The 18,820-nt window shown below is 42.0% G+C and overlaps 1 protein-coding gene across 3 annotated transcripts in view; it reads left to right on the plus strand.

Annotated features, from left to right (window-relative positions):
* The window catches only part of LPP (LIM domain containing preferred translocation partner in lipoma), a 431,103-nt gene extending 413,479 nt beyond the window's left edge, over nt 1-17,624 (plus strand). For all 3 annotated transcript variants that reach the window (XM_032875624.1, XM_032875625.1, XM_032875626.1), the window contains 3 exons: nt 7,851-8,029; nt 13,906-14,026; nt 16,960-17,624. In XM_032875624.1, coding sequence (XP_032731515.1) covers nt 7,851-8,029; nt 13,906-14,026; nt 16,960-17,088 — 429 coding nt within the window. In that variant the 3' untranslated portion in view covers nt 17,089-17,624. The remainder of the gene's footprint in view (nt 1-7,850; nt 8,030-13,905; nt 14,027-16,959) is intronic.
* Nucleotides 17,625-18,820: the final 1,196 nt, after the last annotated feature.

Raw genomic sequence — 18,820 nt, forward strand, 5'->3', positions numbered from 1 at the left:
ATCTCTGTTTCAGAATATATTTCCTAGGAAGCTCTACCTAGGACTGTGGCTCTATGCAGTGAGAGTGGGGTGCTCACAGTTTGGTAGCAGAGGTTGACATGAATCATGAATCCGAGTACGTTATATGGGTGTCATCAGAGAAGCATCATGTAGTCCTATGGGAGTAGAAGTGACTTATTTTGCTCGGGGTACAGCAGAGGGAGAATAAGAAGTGTTTTGCAGAGGAGGTGACATTTGAGCTTAACTTTGAAGAATGAATAAGTATTCTTTAGGCAAAGAAGGATGTGCACTGTTCTGGGCTTGTGAAAGAACATAGCTTATTAAAGAGGGGGCAAAGAGCTCAGAGTGGCAGCTAGAAGGTTGGGTCCGTTAGAGAGAGAAGCTGAGATAGATCCAGAGCCAGGTCATAAAACACTCTATGGTTCTGGATGGTTCTTAAGCTGGAGTATGTTCTTCCTTCCTAAACCCCCGCCCATTCCGCCATGATACCCCTACGCCACACACAAGATGCATTGAGTAGACATACTTACAGATGCCCTTCTTTCACTTATTTGCTTGGAGACATATTTCTATTTCCTTAAAAACTGTTTTATTTATTAGCCATTTCATCTTAACTGACTTTAGAAAAGCCTTGTGTTTATTCAGAGAGGGCATCTTTTGGTTTGGTTGTAAAATAACCTTCTATAAGAAGACACAAAGATCTTTCTCTGCCATGTTTGAAATTCTCCCACTAGTCATTTCTGGACTCTCAAGTGGTTAAGACATAGTAAAGATTATACAGTCCAGGTTTCTAACACATGAACCCTCCTTTCAAACTTCAGACCAGAGGTCACCCAGTTGTTTCTAATATACCTCTAGTAATGGAAACGTTGTTCTTTCCCTACTGTTTTTAATTCTGATCTATCACAGAGCAATAAAATTGTAGTTAGAATTAATCATTGTTTTGCAATTGAGAAAACTGAGGTCTAGGGAGAAGAAAAGATTTACCCAAGGACCCATACAGTGGATGTTAATGAACAGTATATATTCTTCATCTAGCAACTTTCCCTCCCTATGGCAACACAATTAATTCATCAGATCCATATATGAGTGAGAGAGTTACAGGAACCTGGGGTAATAGTCTCTCCTCTGTCCCTAATGAACTCCATGACTCACATCCAACTGTATTAGTGCTCTGGGTCTGTTTTTCACCTGTGAAATCAGAGACGTAGACTAGAGGAATTCCTTATTCCTTCCTCTCTAACATTGTAAAAGTCCTTTACTATCTATCTATCTATCTATCTATCTATTTATTAGAATGCATCTTTTTTTTTTAATTTAAATTCAATGGAGGCACACCTGGGTGGCTCAGGTCATGATCTTACAGGTCGTGTGTTCAAGCCCGGCATCCCACGTCCAGCTCCACGGTCAGCAGGGAGTCTGCTTGAGAGTCTCTCCCTCTGTCCCTACCCCCACTTGCTTGCTTGCTCTCTTTCTTCTGTAAAAAATAAATAAATAAATCTTTAAATTTAATTTAGTTAACATATAGTGTTTTCTTTGTTTCAGAGGTAGAATTTAGTGATTCACCAGTTGCATTTAACACCCAGTGCTCATTACATCACGTGCCCTCCTTAATGACCATCACCCAGTTACCCCATCCCCTTACCCCACTCCCCTCCAGGAACCTTCAGTTTGTTTCCTAGAGTTAAGAGTCTCTGTGGTCTGTCTCCATCTCTGATTTCATCTCACTTTATTTTTCCTTCCCATCCCCTATATTCATCTGTTTTGTTTCTGAAATTCCACATATGAGTGAAATCATGTGGTATTTGTCTTTCTCTGACTGATTTATTTTGCTTAGTGTAATACCTTCTAGTTCTATCCACGTCATTGTAAATGGCAAGATTTCATTCTTTTTGACGGCTGAGTAATATTCCATTGTATATATGTGTGTATATATGTATATAATACACATATATGTGTGTATATATATACCACATCTTCTTTATCCATTCATCTGTCAATGGACATCTGGGTTCTTTTCATATTTTGGCTATTGTGGCCATTGCTGACATAAACATTGGGGTGCATGTGCCCCTTTGAATCACTATGTTCATAACCTTTGAATAATTATTATTATTATTATTGTTATTATTATTAAGTATAGCTGATATACAATGGTATATTAGTTTCATGTGCACAACATAATGATTCAAACTTCCAGTTATAAAATAAAGTCATGGAGATGAAAAGTACAACCAAGGAAATAGAATCAATAGTACTGTAATAACTTTGTATTGATGACAGATGGTAACTACACTTAACATGGTAAGGGTAAAGAGTCTTTACGCTTTCTCAAAGAGAAGATGTGTCTATGGATTCTAGTGGACCAGCTAGAGACTGAAAGGAGGAAGTTTCAGTAAAGAGAACTGGCTAGAGACGTTTTATATGTCCTCCTCTACCATTTGCTAGCCCAAGCTTCCAGTCAGCCATATTCTTAAAACCTTCATTTTCTGATTTGCAGGGGTATTATAGTTGTCTCACTTTAGGTATCTTTTATACTATTCTTCCTTTGTAGCATAAATGTGCAGATTACCTGTTCTTCAAACAGTGCTTCCAGAGACCATAAAGTCTTTCCTTAGAAACTGACTCACCCTTATATGCTACTGCTGGTTTTGAATAAATGGGCTAAATCTTGCAGCCAGGCCTCAGTGCAAACAAAAACATTCTCTGGTCAAACATTCTCTGGTTTGTTCAATTCCATTACAGGGCTGCCTTAAAAAAAAAAAAAATGGTTAAAAGCCACAAAGAGCAAAACACAAGCTCTGGGAAGACAGTTTGCAGCCACATCAGCTCAGATCACCAGGATAGAGAAAAAGCAGGGCCCTCATTGTCCAGAGGGTCATTTTCTCCAGACTTTCATCTTATGTTCTTCTGCTATTTTAATTTCACCACTTCAAAATGGGGGGAAAATAGGTTAATAGTTTCCATGAGTTTAGACTGTGACCAGAGGCATACTAAGCAATTTCAGAACCTCCAGCAACCACAGCTTTGAGGAGAAGATGGGGATGAATTTACCAATTCATTTTGGGATGGATTCCAGAGTCAGGAGAGTCAAACCAGTCCAGTAATGCCCGGGTAGGATGTAAATAATATTCCTTCATTCATTCTTTCTGCACACATTCATCCTAGGGTTAGTTTTATTCCAGGTAAGATACTGGGTGTAGTATGAGACTGCAAAATACATCCTTAAGACATGGTCTCCAAGGCCTGCATTACTCTAATACCAAAACCAGATTAAGACACCCCCCCCAAAAAGGAAACTACAGACCAATATCACTGATGAACACAAATGTAAAAATCCTCAACAAAACATTAGCAAATTAAATCCAACAATACATGAAAAAAAAAAATCATGACTATGATCAAGTGGAATTTATTCCTGGGTTTCAAGGGTGTTTCAGTATTCACAAATCAATCAATGTGATATAGCATATCAACAAGAAAAATGTTAAAAACTATATGGTCATTTTGATAGATGCAGAAAAAGCATTTGATAAAGTACAACATTCATGATAAACACCTTCAAAAAAGTTGGCTTAGAGGGGACATACCTCAATATAGTAAAGGCCATAGATGAAAAACCCACAGTTAACATCATACTGAATGGTAAAAAAAAAAAAAAAAAAAAAAAAAACCTGAGAATTTTTCCCCTAAGATCAGGAACAAGACTACAATGTCTACTCTCGCCACTATTATTCAACAAAGTACTAGAAGTTCTAGTGACAGCACTCAGACAAGAAAAAGTAAAGGCATCCAAATTGGTAAGGAAGAAGTAAAACCTTGACAACTTGCAGATGACATGGTACTACATACATAGAAAGCCCTAAAGACTCCACCAAAACACTACTGGAACTGAAAAATAAATTCCGTAATGTCACAGGGTGCAAATTCAATATGTAGAAATCCATTGCATTTCTAGATACTAATAAGGAAGCGACAGAAAGAGAAATTAAGAAAGCAACCTATTTACAATTGCACCAAAAAATAATGAAATACCTAGTAATAAACTTAAACCAAGGAGAAAAAATCTGTACTCTGTAAACTACATCACTGATGAAAGAAACTCAATATAACACAAATAGAAAGATATTCCATGCTCATGGATTGAGAAAACAAATATTGTTAAAATGTCCATGGTACCCAAAGCAATCTACAGATTTAATACAATCCCTATCAAAATACTAACAGCATTTTTCACAGAACTAGAATAAAAAATCCTAAAATTTATATGGAACCACAGAATACCCCAAACAACAACAGCAATCTCGAGAAAGAAAAAAACTGTGTTGAAGTTATCACAGTTCCAGATTTCAAATTATACCACAGAGCTGTAGTAATCAGAACAGTATGGTATGGCAGAAGAATAGACACACAGATCAGTGAAACAGGATAGAAAGCCCAGAGACAAAGCCACAAGTACATGGTCAATTAATCTTTGACAAAAAGGCAGGAACATGTAGTGGGAAAGTCTCTTCAAAGGCAGGAATATGCAGTGGGAAAAGTCTCTTCAAAAATTCTCTTCGAATGGTATTGGGAAAATTGCTACATGCAAAAGAATGAAACTAGACCACTTTCTTACACCATACACAAAAATACACTCAAAATCGATTAAAGACCTAAATGTGAGACCTGAAACCATAAAAATCCTAGAATAGAGCATAGGCAGTAATTCCTCTGATATTGGCCATACCAATATTTTTCTAGATATGTCTCCTGAGGCAAGGAAAATAAAAGCAAAAATAAGCTATTGGGACTATATCAAAATAAAAAGCTTCTGCACAGCGAAGCAAACAATCAACAAAACTAAAAGACAACCTACTAAACATGAGAAGATATTTGCAAATGAACATATCCAATAAAGGGTTAGTATCCAATATATAAAGTATACAACCCAACACACACACAAATGCACACACACACTAATCCAATTAATAAATGGGCAGAAGGCAAGAACAGACATTGCTCCAAAGAATATATCCAGATGGCCGACAGAAAAGATACTCAACATCACTTACCATCAGAGAAATGCAATTCTAAACTGTTATCAGAATGGCTAAAAATCGAAAACACAAAAAACAACATGCATTGGCAAAGATTTGGAGAAAAAGGGACCCTTGTGCATTATTCGTTAGAATGCAAACTGGTGTGGCCACTATTGAAAATAGTAGAGATGGTCCCCAAAAAGTTAAAAATAAGAACTATTCTGAGATCCAGTGGCACACTATTGAGGTTTTTACCCAAAAAATACAAAAACACCAGTTTGAAAGGATACATGATTCCACATGTTTATTGCAGCATTGTTTACAAAGGCCAAATTACAGAAGCCCCCAAAGTCCACCAATAGATGAATGGATAAAGAAGATATGGTGTGTATACACACACACACACACACACACACACACACACAGTGGAATATTACTCAGCCACAAAAAAAGGAATGAAATCTTGCCATTTGTAACAACATGGATGAAGCTAGAGTGTATAATACTAAGCAACATAAGACAGTGAAAGAATAACAAATACCATATGTGGAATTTAAGAAAGGAAGCGAATGAACAAAGGGAAAGAAAGTAAGAAACCAAGAAACAAGACCCTTAACTCTAGGGGACAGACTGATGGTTACCAGAGGCGAGGTGGGTAGGGGGATGGGTGAAATAGGTGACAGGAATTAAGAATTCACTTATCGGGGCGCCTGGGTGGCTCAGTGGGTTAAAGCCTCTGCCTTCGGCTCAGGTCGTGATCCCAGAGTCCTGGGATCGAGCCCCACATCAGGCCCTCTGCTCAGCAGGGAGCCCATTTTCTTCTCTCTCTCTGCCTGCCTCTCTGCCTACTTGTGATCTCTGCCTGTCAAATAAATAAATAAAATCTTAAAAAAAAAAGAATTCACTTATCATGATGAGCACTGTGTGATATAGAATCACTGTGATAGAATCATTGAATCACTATATTGTACGCCTGAAACTAATATAACACTATGTTAACTGCCCTGGAGTTAAAATTTTAAACTTTAAAAAGAAAGACATGGCCCCTTCCCTTAAAGAAATTAGTTTGCACAAATGTGCCAATAACTTTTTTAAGACTTCATTTATTTATTTGTCAGAGAGAGAGACTGAGCAAGCATAAGCAGGGGAGAGCAGCAGGCAGAGGGAGAAGCAAAGGGGGACTCGATCCCTGGTCCCTGGTATCATGACCTAAGCCAAGGACAAAAGCTTAACTGACTGAGCCACCCAGGCACCCCACAAATAATTTTAATACAGCGGACACTGTAATGCTATAAGCAATTTTAATTAAGTGCTTGGGAAGGGTAGAGGAAGAAGGTGTTGATTGCAAATGAAGGCATCCAGGAAGGCTTCACTGGCAAGTTGCCTTCTGATATGTACCTTGAAAGGGCAAAATGACAAACTGTGGTTCATACTTGGCATTAGCCTGTGCACAGAAGCATGGGAGTTTCCTACAGGTTTGAATAAGAGTGAGCAGTCTGAGACATTAGGAAAACCTGACCCTAGAAACGGAGGTTGGATGTCAGTTGAGGAATGAGGGCTTTTCACATTGTAGAGCCATAGAAGTTTTTGGTAGCAGCAATGTGACTTGGTCACATCTGTGTTTTAGAAGGGAAACCAAAAATCATTTTGGGGATAGGGAGTTATAGTGTTATAGGAGTTACAGTGTTATAGGAGGAGAAATGCAAACGAGGAAGTCAGTCAGAAACTGTTGTTGTGGTGGAGACATCAGCATTGATGCCTACAGGCATTTAAAGGTTCTTGTGGTGAGAGGGCAATTCCAGTTCTGCATCTTTCTAATCAGACCCCCTTCTCAGGTTTATTCTGGATTGTAAACTCCCCATCAGTCCAGACATCTCACTTGGAATATAGCATATTACATGGGAAACATAGTTGTTTGGTAAGACAGCATGGGATTCTAGGGAAGGATAGAAAGCTAATAGCAAATTTTATCAATCTTTTGGAGTCCTGACTCAATATGTTGTATCCTTTTGTGGGAGCGTTTTTGTTTTTCATTTTTAAAGTTCAGCATATTTTTTTAAGCCAGAGAAATTGACTATCATAATTCACTTATCATAACAGGAGCCCCTCTAGATTCAACATTTCTATCAAGAGTTCACAACACTGAACTTGGAGGTGGTGTTTGAATCAAGGCTTAAAATAATCAGTAGCCTCATTGATGATGAGCTCTGATGGGGCTCTGCACCCAGCATGCTCTGTGTATATCCGTCATCAGGCAGACCACTCTAAAATCTTAAGGTCCTTGGTGACCCTACCAGGTTTTTGATGACTAATCAGGTTTCAAAACAGTCACGTGTTCTTCCAGTGGAGAACCTGGGTTATGTAGTTCAGGTCAGGGGTCCAGAAACTGCAGCTGTGAGCTAACTCCAGCCTGCTTTTGTAAATAAAGTTTTATTGGAACAGGTCATGCCCATCTGCTTAGTACTGTTTACAGCTGCTTTCACCCTCGGACAGCAGAACTGAAATGCTGCACCAAACCCAGAAATACTTACTCGCTGTGCCTTCACAGGAACATTTGCCATCAATCCTGCAGTAGTGGTAGAAAAGGGAGAGAAGTCAGAAGACATGTGTTCTAAATCCTAGATTTGCCACCACCTCCCTGCGTGAATTTAAAAAGCACACTTGATCTATTTCACACGTTTCCTTATGGCGCGCTCTGCCTTCTTCCAGGTACTGTGATAGGCACACGAGCCAATGTGTCCGTAAGGTGCTAGTCATGCTATAAGGGACTATATACATGGAGCACTGCAAGTCGCAACCTGACACTGGCTTGTCTCTTTCCCTCCCCAGAATACCCTGGAGCAGTGCAGCGTGTGCTCCAAGCCCATCATGGAGCGGATTCTTCGAGCCACCGGGAAGGCCTATCATCCTCACTGCTTTACCTGTGTGATGTGCCACCGCAGCCTTGATGGGATCCCATTCACTGTGGACGCTGGTGGCCTCATTCACTGCATTGAGGACTTCCACAAGTAGGCGGTCTGCTTTGTTCCCTCGAGCCTGCCAGTCCCCTCTGGAATCTGTTCTCACAGCGTCATATCTGGGCCATCCGTTCTCCTCTGTCAAAGCTGTAGAATCCCAGGATTTGGTGGGACCTTAAGAAGGGCTTGTTTATCCCCCTCTCCTAATGCAGGCATGGGTATCAGTTAATCCAGCTGTCCTCCAGCCTTGTTTCTGCCTACAGGCTGCCCTGGGGCTGATCTGTCACATCTTTCTGCGGCTCTGATACTAACAATGTTGACTCAGCTGCAGAATATGTGTATTGGAAAGAGGAAGGATCCTAAGGTAGACTTCCCTGGCCTATACATGAGCTAGGTGTGTTACAGTGGACAAATTGCTGAATGTCTTGGAACTTTTCAGTCTGCTCATTAGAACAGAGCCTGTCTTAAAGCTCCCCAGGTGTGATAGTCCAAGGTTCTCTCTAGAGCCATCCTCTATATCTTTGCCAGTCTGCAGAGAGGGGGTAATATGGAGAGGGCAATGGACACAGAACAGTTCACTCCCTCTTCCTAGGGCAAGCCCCTCACATTTTGGGGTCATTTTCCTGTCATTAGCAACACATTCACATCGTCCCATAACCTGTTTCCCGACCCAGGCCTTCTCTTCCTCAGGACACTTTCTAATAACATTAATGAACGTAGTCTTGTGGAGTCTTTTGAGGAAGATTAGGAAGTTGACTCTCAAGGTCAAGACCACTTACTCATGGGCCTGGAAAGGATGTGTCCTTATTCAGTTTTCTCATTCATTGGGCCCTCTTTCCTCTGTCATAGCTGGGGTTTTCTTGAAAATTGTACAATTTTGTGTTTTGCTTCTGTTTATTTGGCCCCTTTCTTAGTTGATGAGATCTGTTGCATATATTTAGAAATGATACGAAAGCCACAGTGGAGATCTACAAGCTGCTGGCACAGAGGCTTTCTGGCTTCCTTGCTGGGCAGTCTGGGTCTTTGAGGACAGTCTGAAGCTCTCCCACAGATAAAGCTCACGTGACTCCCCAGTTTGGGTCTCCGTTTTATGACCTCCAGATGTGTAGTCTTGCGGGTTAATTTTCATCGTTCTGTTGATTGTCAACAATCAGGACGAACTTGCCACAGGCAGTTTGGGGACCTGAGACTCCTCTATTTTAAAAGTGAATTTCCTGACCATTTTCCAAATAGCAAAGAAATTGAAAAACCTCACCAAAAGACATGAGGCTGAATCAATTAAAAAAAAAATCCCAGAGGCAGGAATTCTCAACCTGAATTAGACAAGTAAGGGCTCACTTTGAAAGGGCAGTCACAGCATAAATTGTACTTCACGTTATTGATATTTTTAGCTTGTAATTACACATTAAAAAAAAAAAAACACCTGCATCTATTTAAGGGAAGTGAAAAGATACCGATGGGGAGTGTGTTTCTGTCACGGTTTCTCTCCTTTCTTAGACGTACCCTAATCCAAGGAGGACGGGTAGATGTAATCAGAGCACACATGTTTCTGTTGCTTGGAAAAGACTGATCTATTACACCCCCCAATTAAAACAGGAAATCAATTCTGACAAATGGAAGTTTATATCTCTGCCATTTATCTTTCATTTCTAAGAGTGAGGAGCATAATTAGAGACTTGGGACTGGTGACATAAGTGTGTGGGTCTGAACACTCCAGACAAGCAGTCTTAGCAGCTAAAAGGGAAGAACCATCTCTGAGCCCCCAGCTCCACCGCCAATTCAATGGCATGTTAAGACACAGATTATTTTTTTAAAAATAATGTTGTCTGGATGATTGGCAGGTATGTAGTGGGGAAAGCTTTTTGATCTTTTTACCATTTCCCAAAGGAAAATTAGAGATACGTTTTACAGAACTCTGTTTGTGAGCCTTGAAAGTACTAGAACACAAAGCAGCTAAAAGCCCCACCCAGGGTAGGCATTGCCAGGCTAACGAGAGAGTACACTGGGGGATACAACCTCCTTCTGCAGACTGTTTTGGGCGGCCTTGATTCTTGGTCTCACTCTATGAGCTTTTAGGAGGTATCTTTCAATTCAATTCAACCACGTCTACAAAGAGCCCTCTATGTGCTCAGTGCTAAAGGAGAGAGATCCAAAGAGAGAAATTGCAGGGGTAGAAAATGCACAGACATGGAGAGAAAAGCCCCTGTCAGCAAGGAGCTTGCCAGGAGGAGGGGGAGAATAAGCACAGAGTATGTGTGATATCAGGCAGAAGGGGCCAGACACAATGAGACAGGCAGAGGCAAAAGCTTGAGCTGTCAGAGTCAGAGAAGATTACTTGGCCCTGAGATCTGGGGAGGCTTCTGGAAGCAGAATTTGAAGAGCATTTTAAGTGAGAAATGGAGATTCCTGACAGCAGGAACAACTCAGGAATAAAGAAGGGCACAAAGTGAGGAAGGGCTTCTCTAATTCATGGAAGGTTTGCTTGGCTGTAACTAGAGCAGCCTGGGAGTGGAAGTCACTGTGAGACGCAGAAGGCCCATGAAAAGGGATTCATCTCGCCTGCTTAGCATCCTGTCTTCTAAACCAGTGCTTCCCAAATGTTAATGTGCTTACAAGTCACCTAGGGATCTTGTTAAACTGCAAATTCTAATTCAGTAGGTCTGGGGTGGGACCTATAATTCTGCATTTCTGACAAGCTACCCGGTGGTCTTGGACTGCACGGTGAGTAATAAGCTTCCCAAATACTATTTTTGAGGCCTTGTAAATGGGCCATCCCCTGCATAACTAACTACCTTCAGTCAAGGTTGGCCCAAGTCCTCCATCCTATTAGGTCTACCCACTCTTTTCCCATATGTTATTTCAGATGACTGCTCAAACTAGTTCCCTGGCAAACTGACTGTATCCACCCTCATCCACACACACACACGCACACGCACACACACACTACAGACACCAAACACACTTTTGCATTTCACTTAAATAGCCATCTTTCAAGCCCCAGCTCATTTACCACCTCCTCTGAGAACAGTTCCCTGACCTCAACCCCTCCTTATCCCCCTGTATGAATTTATATCTCTCTATGTTCTGTAGAATTTTGTAAATCGGGTATACCTAGTACTTAACCATAGCCTGGTTAGTAATAAAGAATATACATACACACACCCAGTTTTACATATCTCTACATATTGCATTTTTGCAATATGACAGGATGTGTACATCTCGACTAATAGAACAAATGCAGAAATATATAGAACTCCCTCACCAGTAGGACTGCTGGAGCCCTAGTTTATTTCTGTATTCCCAGTGCCAGGACAGTGAGCTCAGAAAAGCCGGCTTATTTAGCTGACCCTTTCATTGCGTTGATCCTTTATTTCACTATCCATGCTTTCTTATCAGAGACATTACACCCATCCACTTATTTGTCTAATCAGCACCCGTTTGCTGATTGCCAGAAATGTGCCAGGATAAAGATGATGAAGACCGGCCCACTCTGAGCCTTGGCTCCTGTGGCTATGAAGCAGAAATGTTAAAAAAAACTATTTCTTCATAATGTTGCTGTCAGTTAAAAAATGAGGTCAAGTGCACAGAGTGCTTAACAAGGCTTGGCACATAATCAGCACACAATATATGGTAGCTGTTTCAACCATCAAAAGTGGTTTTTTTTCTCAAATTTTTTATTATTATTATTATTATTATTATTATTATTATTATTGTCTGCTTAGTGAGCTGAGCCTTGAAACAGACCACCTGGGATTTAAAAAAGTCTTCAAAATGCCGGCCAAAGAACACTGTGGGGACTGTGGAAACCACTTCCTGTCTCTTCACTTTGTTTTTTCCCATCATGGAAATGAGGCCAATCGGTAGGAAGGAATCATGACTCAGCGAGAATACAGTTTATGCCGTTCCAAAGAGGAAGGACCTTGAGGTTGAACATGAAGCTCCAAGGAACATCTTTTTATAGAGCAATATGGCAGACACTTCATTTCATTAGATAGAGCCTGAAATTCTGTTGTTGGTCCTGGTCGTAGGAGTTGTTTCCCGACATTCAGAGATGGAGCAAAACCTGCCAGCTAGAAACTCACAGTTCAGTGGTCCCCAAAGATATGCAAACAATCACTACTAAAATAGGCAAATTCAGTGAAAGATCGTTTATCCTAAAGGCGTAAGTGATTGTGGCTGAGGAAAAAGGAGCAGGCTCACAGTTCAATGATGGGCCAAGACATGCTTCTGACCTCACAGACTACAGTCTTGATGGGCGTGGGGAAAGGAAAGTCTGCACGCTGGATTCCAGAAGCCTGCTTATTTCACTACTGGTGACCCAGATTCAAAAATAATCAGGTAGTCCAAAGCATTTTTTTTTTTTTTTTTACCACTGGGTGTAAATTTCTCGCATAAAATGCCAATTATAACAACTCTGATTACTGCTGCAGTTGTACCATGATCCTTTTAATTTTTCTTTCATAGCAATCAATTGATCTGCTGCTTAATTCATATTTATTTAGATCGCAGCCACACAGATGCCTTTTGGGCGCTGCCAAGAAAATTAATATGTACATATAGAGTATAATGTATGTAAAAATGCTTTGACAACCATAAAGTGCTCTGCAAAGTATCCGATTACTATCATTATTTCTTTTTAAGTCTCGCTACAAATAGATAAATTTTAACGTCATTAATCTCAAAACCATTACCAAGAAAAAAACCGGCTCTCTCAGTCTGTTTGTCTTTTTTTTTTCCCCTCCATCTCTTCAGTTTTTAATCCATGGCCATTTCAAATCATGTCTCATTTCACACCTTCCCAAATGCCACCCCTAATTTCCAGGAGATACAGATGAACACACAGCCTGTATTTGCAGCCTTTTAACCTGTTATAAGAGACAAATTTTAGGGCCGTCGATCGTATTAAGGAATAGTAAGAGATCAGGAAATATTAAGATTCCTCACCAACAATTAGTCTCAAAAGCACATGTATGTGTATGCGTGTCTACACGTGGAAGTGTTTACACCTTTTGGAAGTGTTAAGACCCTCTAAAGAATAAAGAACTTGGGGCACCTGCGTGGCTCAATGGGTTAAGCCTCTGCCTTCAGCTCAGGTCATGATCTCAGGGTCTTGGGATTGAACCCCGCATTGGGCTCTCTGCTCAGCGGGGAGCCTGCTTCCCCCCCTTCTCTCTCTGCCTGCCTGCTTGTGATTTTTCTCTCTCTGCCAAATAAATGAATAAAATCTTAAAAGAAAATAAAAAGAATAAAGAACTTGATGGCTTTGGAACTTTTTTTTTTTTAAACCACAGTTTAACACAACTGAAACGTAGGAAGTGCAGACTTGGTCATAGTGAGTTTGGTATCAAGTTTGGTGTATTCAGACTGGCTACCCTTTGCTGTTTCGACAAGGTGTGTGGTTGAGGTTTCTTGTGTTAATTCCTAGAGCTCAGTTTGAGAGAAAGAGGCTCTAGTAAGTGAGAATGACACAGTTACCAACCTCAGAATATTTGTGTAGGGCCTGGGGAGCAAGTACACAAGTCTAGAAGCAAAAAGTCAAGCAAGACAAAGTCAAGCAAAGGAAACAAGTAAGGGCCCCAGGCCCCTTCCCTAGCCCAGGGTCGGTGTGTGCAATCTATCCACCAGTGAACTTCATGTCACACATCAAGTGGCCAGGAGCTCCTAGAAGCACTTCATGCACTAACTCCCCACCTCACCAAATATCACAATGTTCTTGTCTAGAAGGACCTCCACAAATCACCAAGTCTAAATCCCTTATAGCTGAGGAGGCAGACCCAGAGAAGGAAAGTGACTTGCTCAAGGTCACACAAGATGACAGAGCAGATGTCCTGACCCTTTGCTAACTCCTTTTCTTTTCACTTCCAGGTCTACCCCATTGGTCAGTGTCTATCCTCAACATCTAACCAGACCTGTGTCTCCATTTACAGGAAATTTGCCCCCCGATGTTCTGTGTGCAAGGAGCCTATCATGCCAGCCCCAGGCCAGGAGGAGACTGTCCGGATTGTGGCTCTGGATCGCGATTTCCACGTTCATTGCTACCGCTGTGAGGTCTGTGGTCAGCTCCCCACCCCCGTCAGTGTGGCAGGCATGGAAAGGCCCAGCAGAGCTGGGTTTCCACAAATACGGCAATTATTCAAGCTGGGAAAGCCCCCTGATGTCTGTGTTCACAGGACTTGGGTTTTAGATCTTAGGCCTTCATTTAATGCTAGCGACACTGGGTAAGTCACTTCACCACTCAGTCTCAATTTCCCCACCTGTGAAAAGGACTCAAATCCTTAGGAATCTCCGCAGATTTGGCTGAGTGACTAAAATGCAAAACTGGGTATTAAAGGACATTGTAAATCACAAAGTGCTAAATTAGGGACAAATGGTATTCTTGTTACTATAATTATTATTGTTACGCTGCTCTTTAACCATGGCTCTGATACTTCTGTGGGACACAAGAGTCATCCTCACTCAGGGGAAAGGAGGAAAATTAACTCCTCTCAAAGCAGTAGGAGCTTGATGCTCCAAGTCACAGAGATTGGTTGAGTTACAGGCACTGACAGCGTATACGACAGGCGGTCAGGTCAGATCAGGCCAGGCGGCTGCTAAGGGCCCCACAGAGGTATGCACATGTGCTGTGGGTACACACATAAGAGGCTCATAATCCAGGCTGAAAATGACAAGGAAGGCTTCTTACCCAAGGGACATGTAGTCATTTCTACAGCAAAGGGCACAAGTCCTTCCCTTATAATCTGTATATCAAAAGGGCACTACATTCAGGAAGTGATTTTTAAATGTTTTCTTATCCTGGTTCTAGTTACGCAGAGCCCCCTCTTTGAAGCCATGTTCTTGTTTTCTACTAGCTCATCTGAGGACAGTACTTACCAGCTCCCTCTTCCCTCTGGGAAGGAGAGTCTGAACTGCCTTACCACCACACCCTTGCCCGTTGGTTCATCTAGTCCTGCTGGGTGATCTTCCCAAGACACCGGGGACGGGGCCTCCCCTGGCTCTCTAGGACTGTGTTCGATCCACTCACTGCTCTAGCTGAAACCCACCACCTGATTGATGTGGGGTTCTTTGTTTTGCCCTAGAGCCCAAGCTGCATCTGTCTCTGTGTCCTTAACATGAGAAAAGGTAATCTACCAGCTTTCATGCCGGATTTTATGACTACGGAGGAACACCCACCTCCAGCCTTAAAACCAACCTGATTCATAAGTGTGAAAAAGCTGACAGATGCCTTTGAGGTCATTTTACAGAAGGAGAAACTGAGGCTTAAAGAAGAAAAGCTTCCCAACACTGCCCTCACACTAGCTATGCATACCAATAGGCTTTGACCTTAAATGGCCTGGGGTTTTGTGCCCAGAGTTGCATAAAGGTGCCTTTCCTCCTTCCCAATGAAATGAGAGCAGTACAAATTAAGTTTGCTTTAAAGGCCTGTGAAGTTGGTTTTTTGTTTGTTTGTTTACAAAGCAGTGCTATAGCCCGGGAAGAGCACTGAATTAGAAGAGGGCAGACCATCATTCTAGTCCTGTCTCAGAAACCACGTGACACTGGAGAAATCATGTCCCCTTCTGCTCCTCACTTCCCCCTCTATAGAAACGAGGAGGGTGCACTGGATACCCCTGGTGGCCCCTTTGGGTTCCCAGAGTCCAGGCATTGATGGTGCCGACACTGTGGTTGACACGGTGCCCAGGTGACCGTAGTGGTCAGCCCACTAGATGCTTACGGCCGTGTCATTTATGAAATTCTCTTCTTTCTTTATCGCGATGAGAAGAGTTCATTTAATTCCGTTACGCACAGTGTCCCGGGTGCCCCTAGAGCAGCAGGATGGCTGCTCATTTGGGCAAGGCCAGCTTCTGGGGAGCCAGCCTGGCTCCTGCCGCCACTGCTGCTGCTGTGGGCTTGTCAGCCCTGCCCTTTCTGAGCTTGCATTTCGTTGTTAGCCACATACAGACGGGAGCCCCAGTGACCTCCAGACTGTCTTAGCAGACAGCAGCAGCAGGGCGTGTGCGGTGGTGCTGGCCTTTTAGAAGAGTTTCTGCGGAAGTGAGCGAGGGCCACATGCGGCCAGAGGAAGTCCTGTATTTTTCTTTTCAAAGAAACTTCCATGTCCTCCCAAAGTAAGGGCCAGCATTTGGCGGTTACGTGTCACTTTCCAAAATGGAGCTGCAGAGGTGTTACTGACAGTAGGATGTTTCTTTGATCCTTCCCAACTCTGGTGCTCCCTGCATTTGTTTCAAAGTACATTCATATCCAGTTTCCTCTTTGATCCTCCCAAAGGCTTGGTGAGTTGGACACACAGGAACTCTTCTCAGTGACACCAAGGCAGAGCTAAGGGGCGCCCCCGGGAGGGGCCGGCTCCCGGTCCAACACGTTCCCACACCGCACTGTCTCCCTCAGAACGTGCAGCAAACCAGTACTCCCAGCACATTTCAGGGTTTTGTTTTCTCGCTACAGTTGGAGCCAGGATGCGGATCCTAGGGCTGGCCCTTCTGCTTGGAAGCAGGCCCTCTCCAGACTGGCCTCTGCCCAGAAATGGTCCAGGAATTCTGTCCCTGCGCCTTGTGTATTCCTTTTGAGAGATCCCAAGACTCGTGATAAAGGGTTAAGATGACTTAGCAGTTAGGGATCTCCTCTTGTTTTATTTTCTCTTGTTCTTGCTGTTTTTGTTGCCTGGGTGAGAGAACAAAATTACTCCTTGAGGTCCCAGACCCTTGGGTTCTCCTCTTTTTGAACTTGCATTTCCTGTGACGTAACCTGAGGCGGTGGGAGGTGGGGTTCGTTTTACCCTTTTTGTGTTTATGCCCCCAATCTCTCATTCGGCCTAGTTCCAGATGGTACGTTGTATCCTGGGGAAGGACTGGAGGGGTCCGGTGGTACAGGAAGAGGAAAGGTAGGAAGTGACCACGTTATGGAGGCGCCAAACGGAAAGCTAAGGAAAGCAGTCCTCACGTTCCTAGTTTCCAGTTTTTCTTACATCCTTTCCATTTTTCCAGGACTGTGGTGGTCTCCTGTCCGAAGGAGACAACCAAGGCTGCTACCCTCTGGATGGACACATCCTCTGTAAGACCTGCAACTCTGCCCGCATCAGGGTGCTCACCGCCAAGGCCAGCACCGACCTCTAAATACAGTCGCCTGCTGAGCTGCTTAGTTGGGGGCGCTGAGAAGAAGGAAGCACAAGACAAAGATAAGAAATGGGAATATACAGGAAAGGCAATCAAGCCGTGAGATGGTCTCTGTTCTTCCTCTAATATTAACCTTTCTTTAGAAGCACATAGATAATGAGATTTTTTTTTTTTTTTAACGTTCTCACCAAATACACATTTCACATTTAATCATGTAGGACCTTGATGGGCCTTTGTTCCCAAGGACTTCCACATTTTTGCACGGATTATACTCCATCCCATTCACTTCTGCATTCCTGTAACTTTTAATCCCTATGTTTGTCTCACTTTTCATCTGGTTGAATGGCTTTTTTTAGTGTGGTATTTGCTGTCACACAGTTTTTCCTGGGTGAGTCGGGCCAACTCACAGGTGCTTTTAGGCTTGAAGGGTCCGTCCTGTCAGTTCCACGTGGCCTGTGAACAGGAAGGATAGCCACTCTTTTTCTGTGTATTAAAAAGTACATCTTTCTGTTGCTCTAAACCGGTCATGCCCCTTGCGGGGGGGGGAAATAGTTTGCCATGTATATGTTAGGCTACAAAGAATTTAAGCTGTAAATTACATAGGTTAAAATAAGCCCAAATTTAATTTGCAACCAAATTTGATTGGAAATTCAAAATCTGTAGTGACCAGTGGTCAGGGCTCATTTGAAAACAGTTATTGATGAGAGAGATCCAAAGTTCACTTTTTTTCCTAAAGGAATTACAAGTGGGATATGCAGGGGAAAAAAAGCATTTTGGGGGTATTTTGAAAAGGTTATTATTATCCCACCATTCCATCTTAAGATTTCCCTTTTCCATGCTACCTAGACCTCATAATTCAGACAAACTTTGTTTTCTCTGGAACATTACATTTACAATACTGTCCCGCTTTTCATCTCAGAAATATTGCCATGTTGTTTTTTGATCCAAACACAACTACCAAAGTTGAGTTTTCTGTGGGGGAAGACAGTCATAAAGAACTGTTCCTATTCTTTCTCCCCCCATCCCCCCACCCCACCCCAGGCCCGGGTCCTTTTTGCCTGACAACTGCAAATCTGAGCACACAAAATAAAATTGTGGAGTTTTGTTTAGTTCGCTTTAAAAAGATAGGAAAGCTTGAAAAAATGGTGAAACCACAGTTTCATCACTCCCATAATCCCGCCGCAACTCAAATTGCATATCACGGGAGACGTGTTCATATCATGGATGTGACATTTATACCACACTTTTCAAAGACAATCGCTGAAAAAAATAAAACTGCCTTTCTGAGCTAAAAATATGCAGAGTCTCTGTCTAGAATCTTTATTCAAACTCTTACTGGGCATTGAAATGCTTGCTTGCCAACTACAGAACCCTTCTTTTGGGTTCTAACTTGTTTCTTTTAAAGAGAGACGCCCATCTTTGTAACGACAGGTTGCCATTTTGTAAACTAATCGAGTATTTTGGGTTGAGATTTCTTAAACGTTTCTTCAAATCTTCCACAAATATATACTTTTAAATTATGAAGTATTTTAAGTATACACAAAATATAAATAATAATATAATGAATCCCTATATACATAACACCCAGTTTAAGAAATCAAATATAACAAATATAGTTAACATTCCCTTATGCACCCTTTCCTGAGTCCACAGATACCTTTTTCATGATTAAGTGATAAAGTTGATTTTCTTGTCTGACTTTTATTTGAATTTTTAATTTTAACACTCGAAA

Source organism: Lontra canadensis, unplaced genomic scaffold (assembly GCF_010015895.1).
Source record: "Lontra canadensis isolate GAN:19392208 unplaced genomic scaffold, GSC_riverotter_1.0 scaffold56, whole genome shotgun sequence".
Taxonomy (NCBI): Eukaryota; Metazoa; Chordata; class Mammalia; order Carnivora; family Mustelidae; genus Lontra; species Lontra canadensis.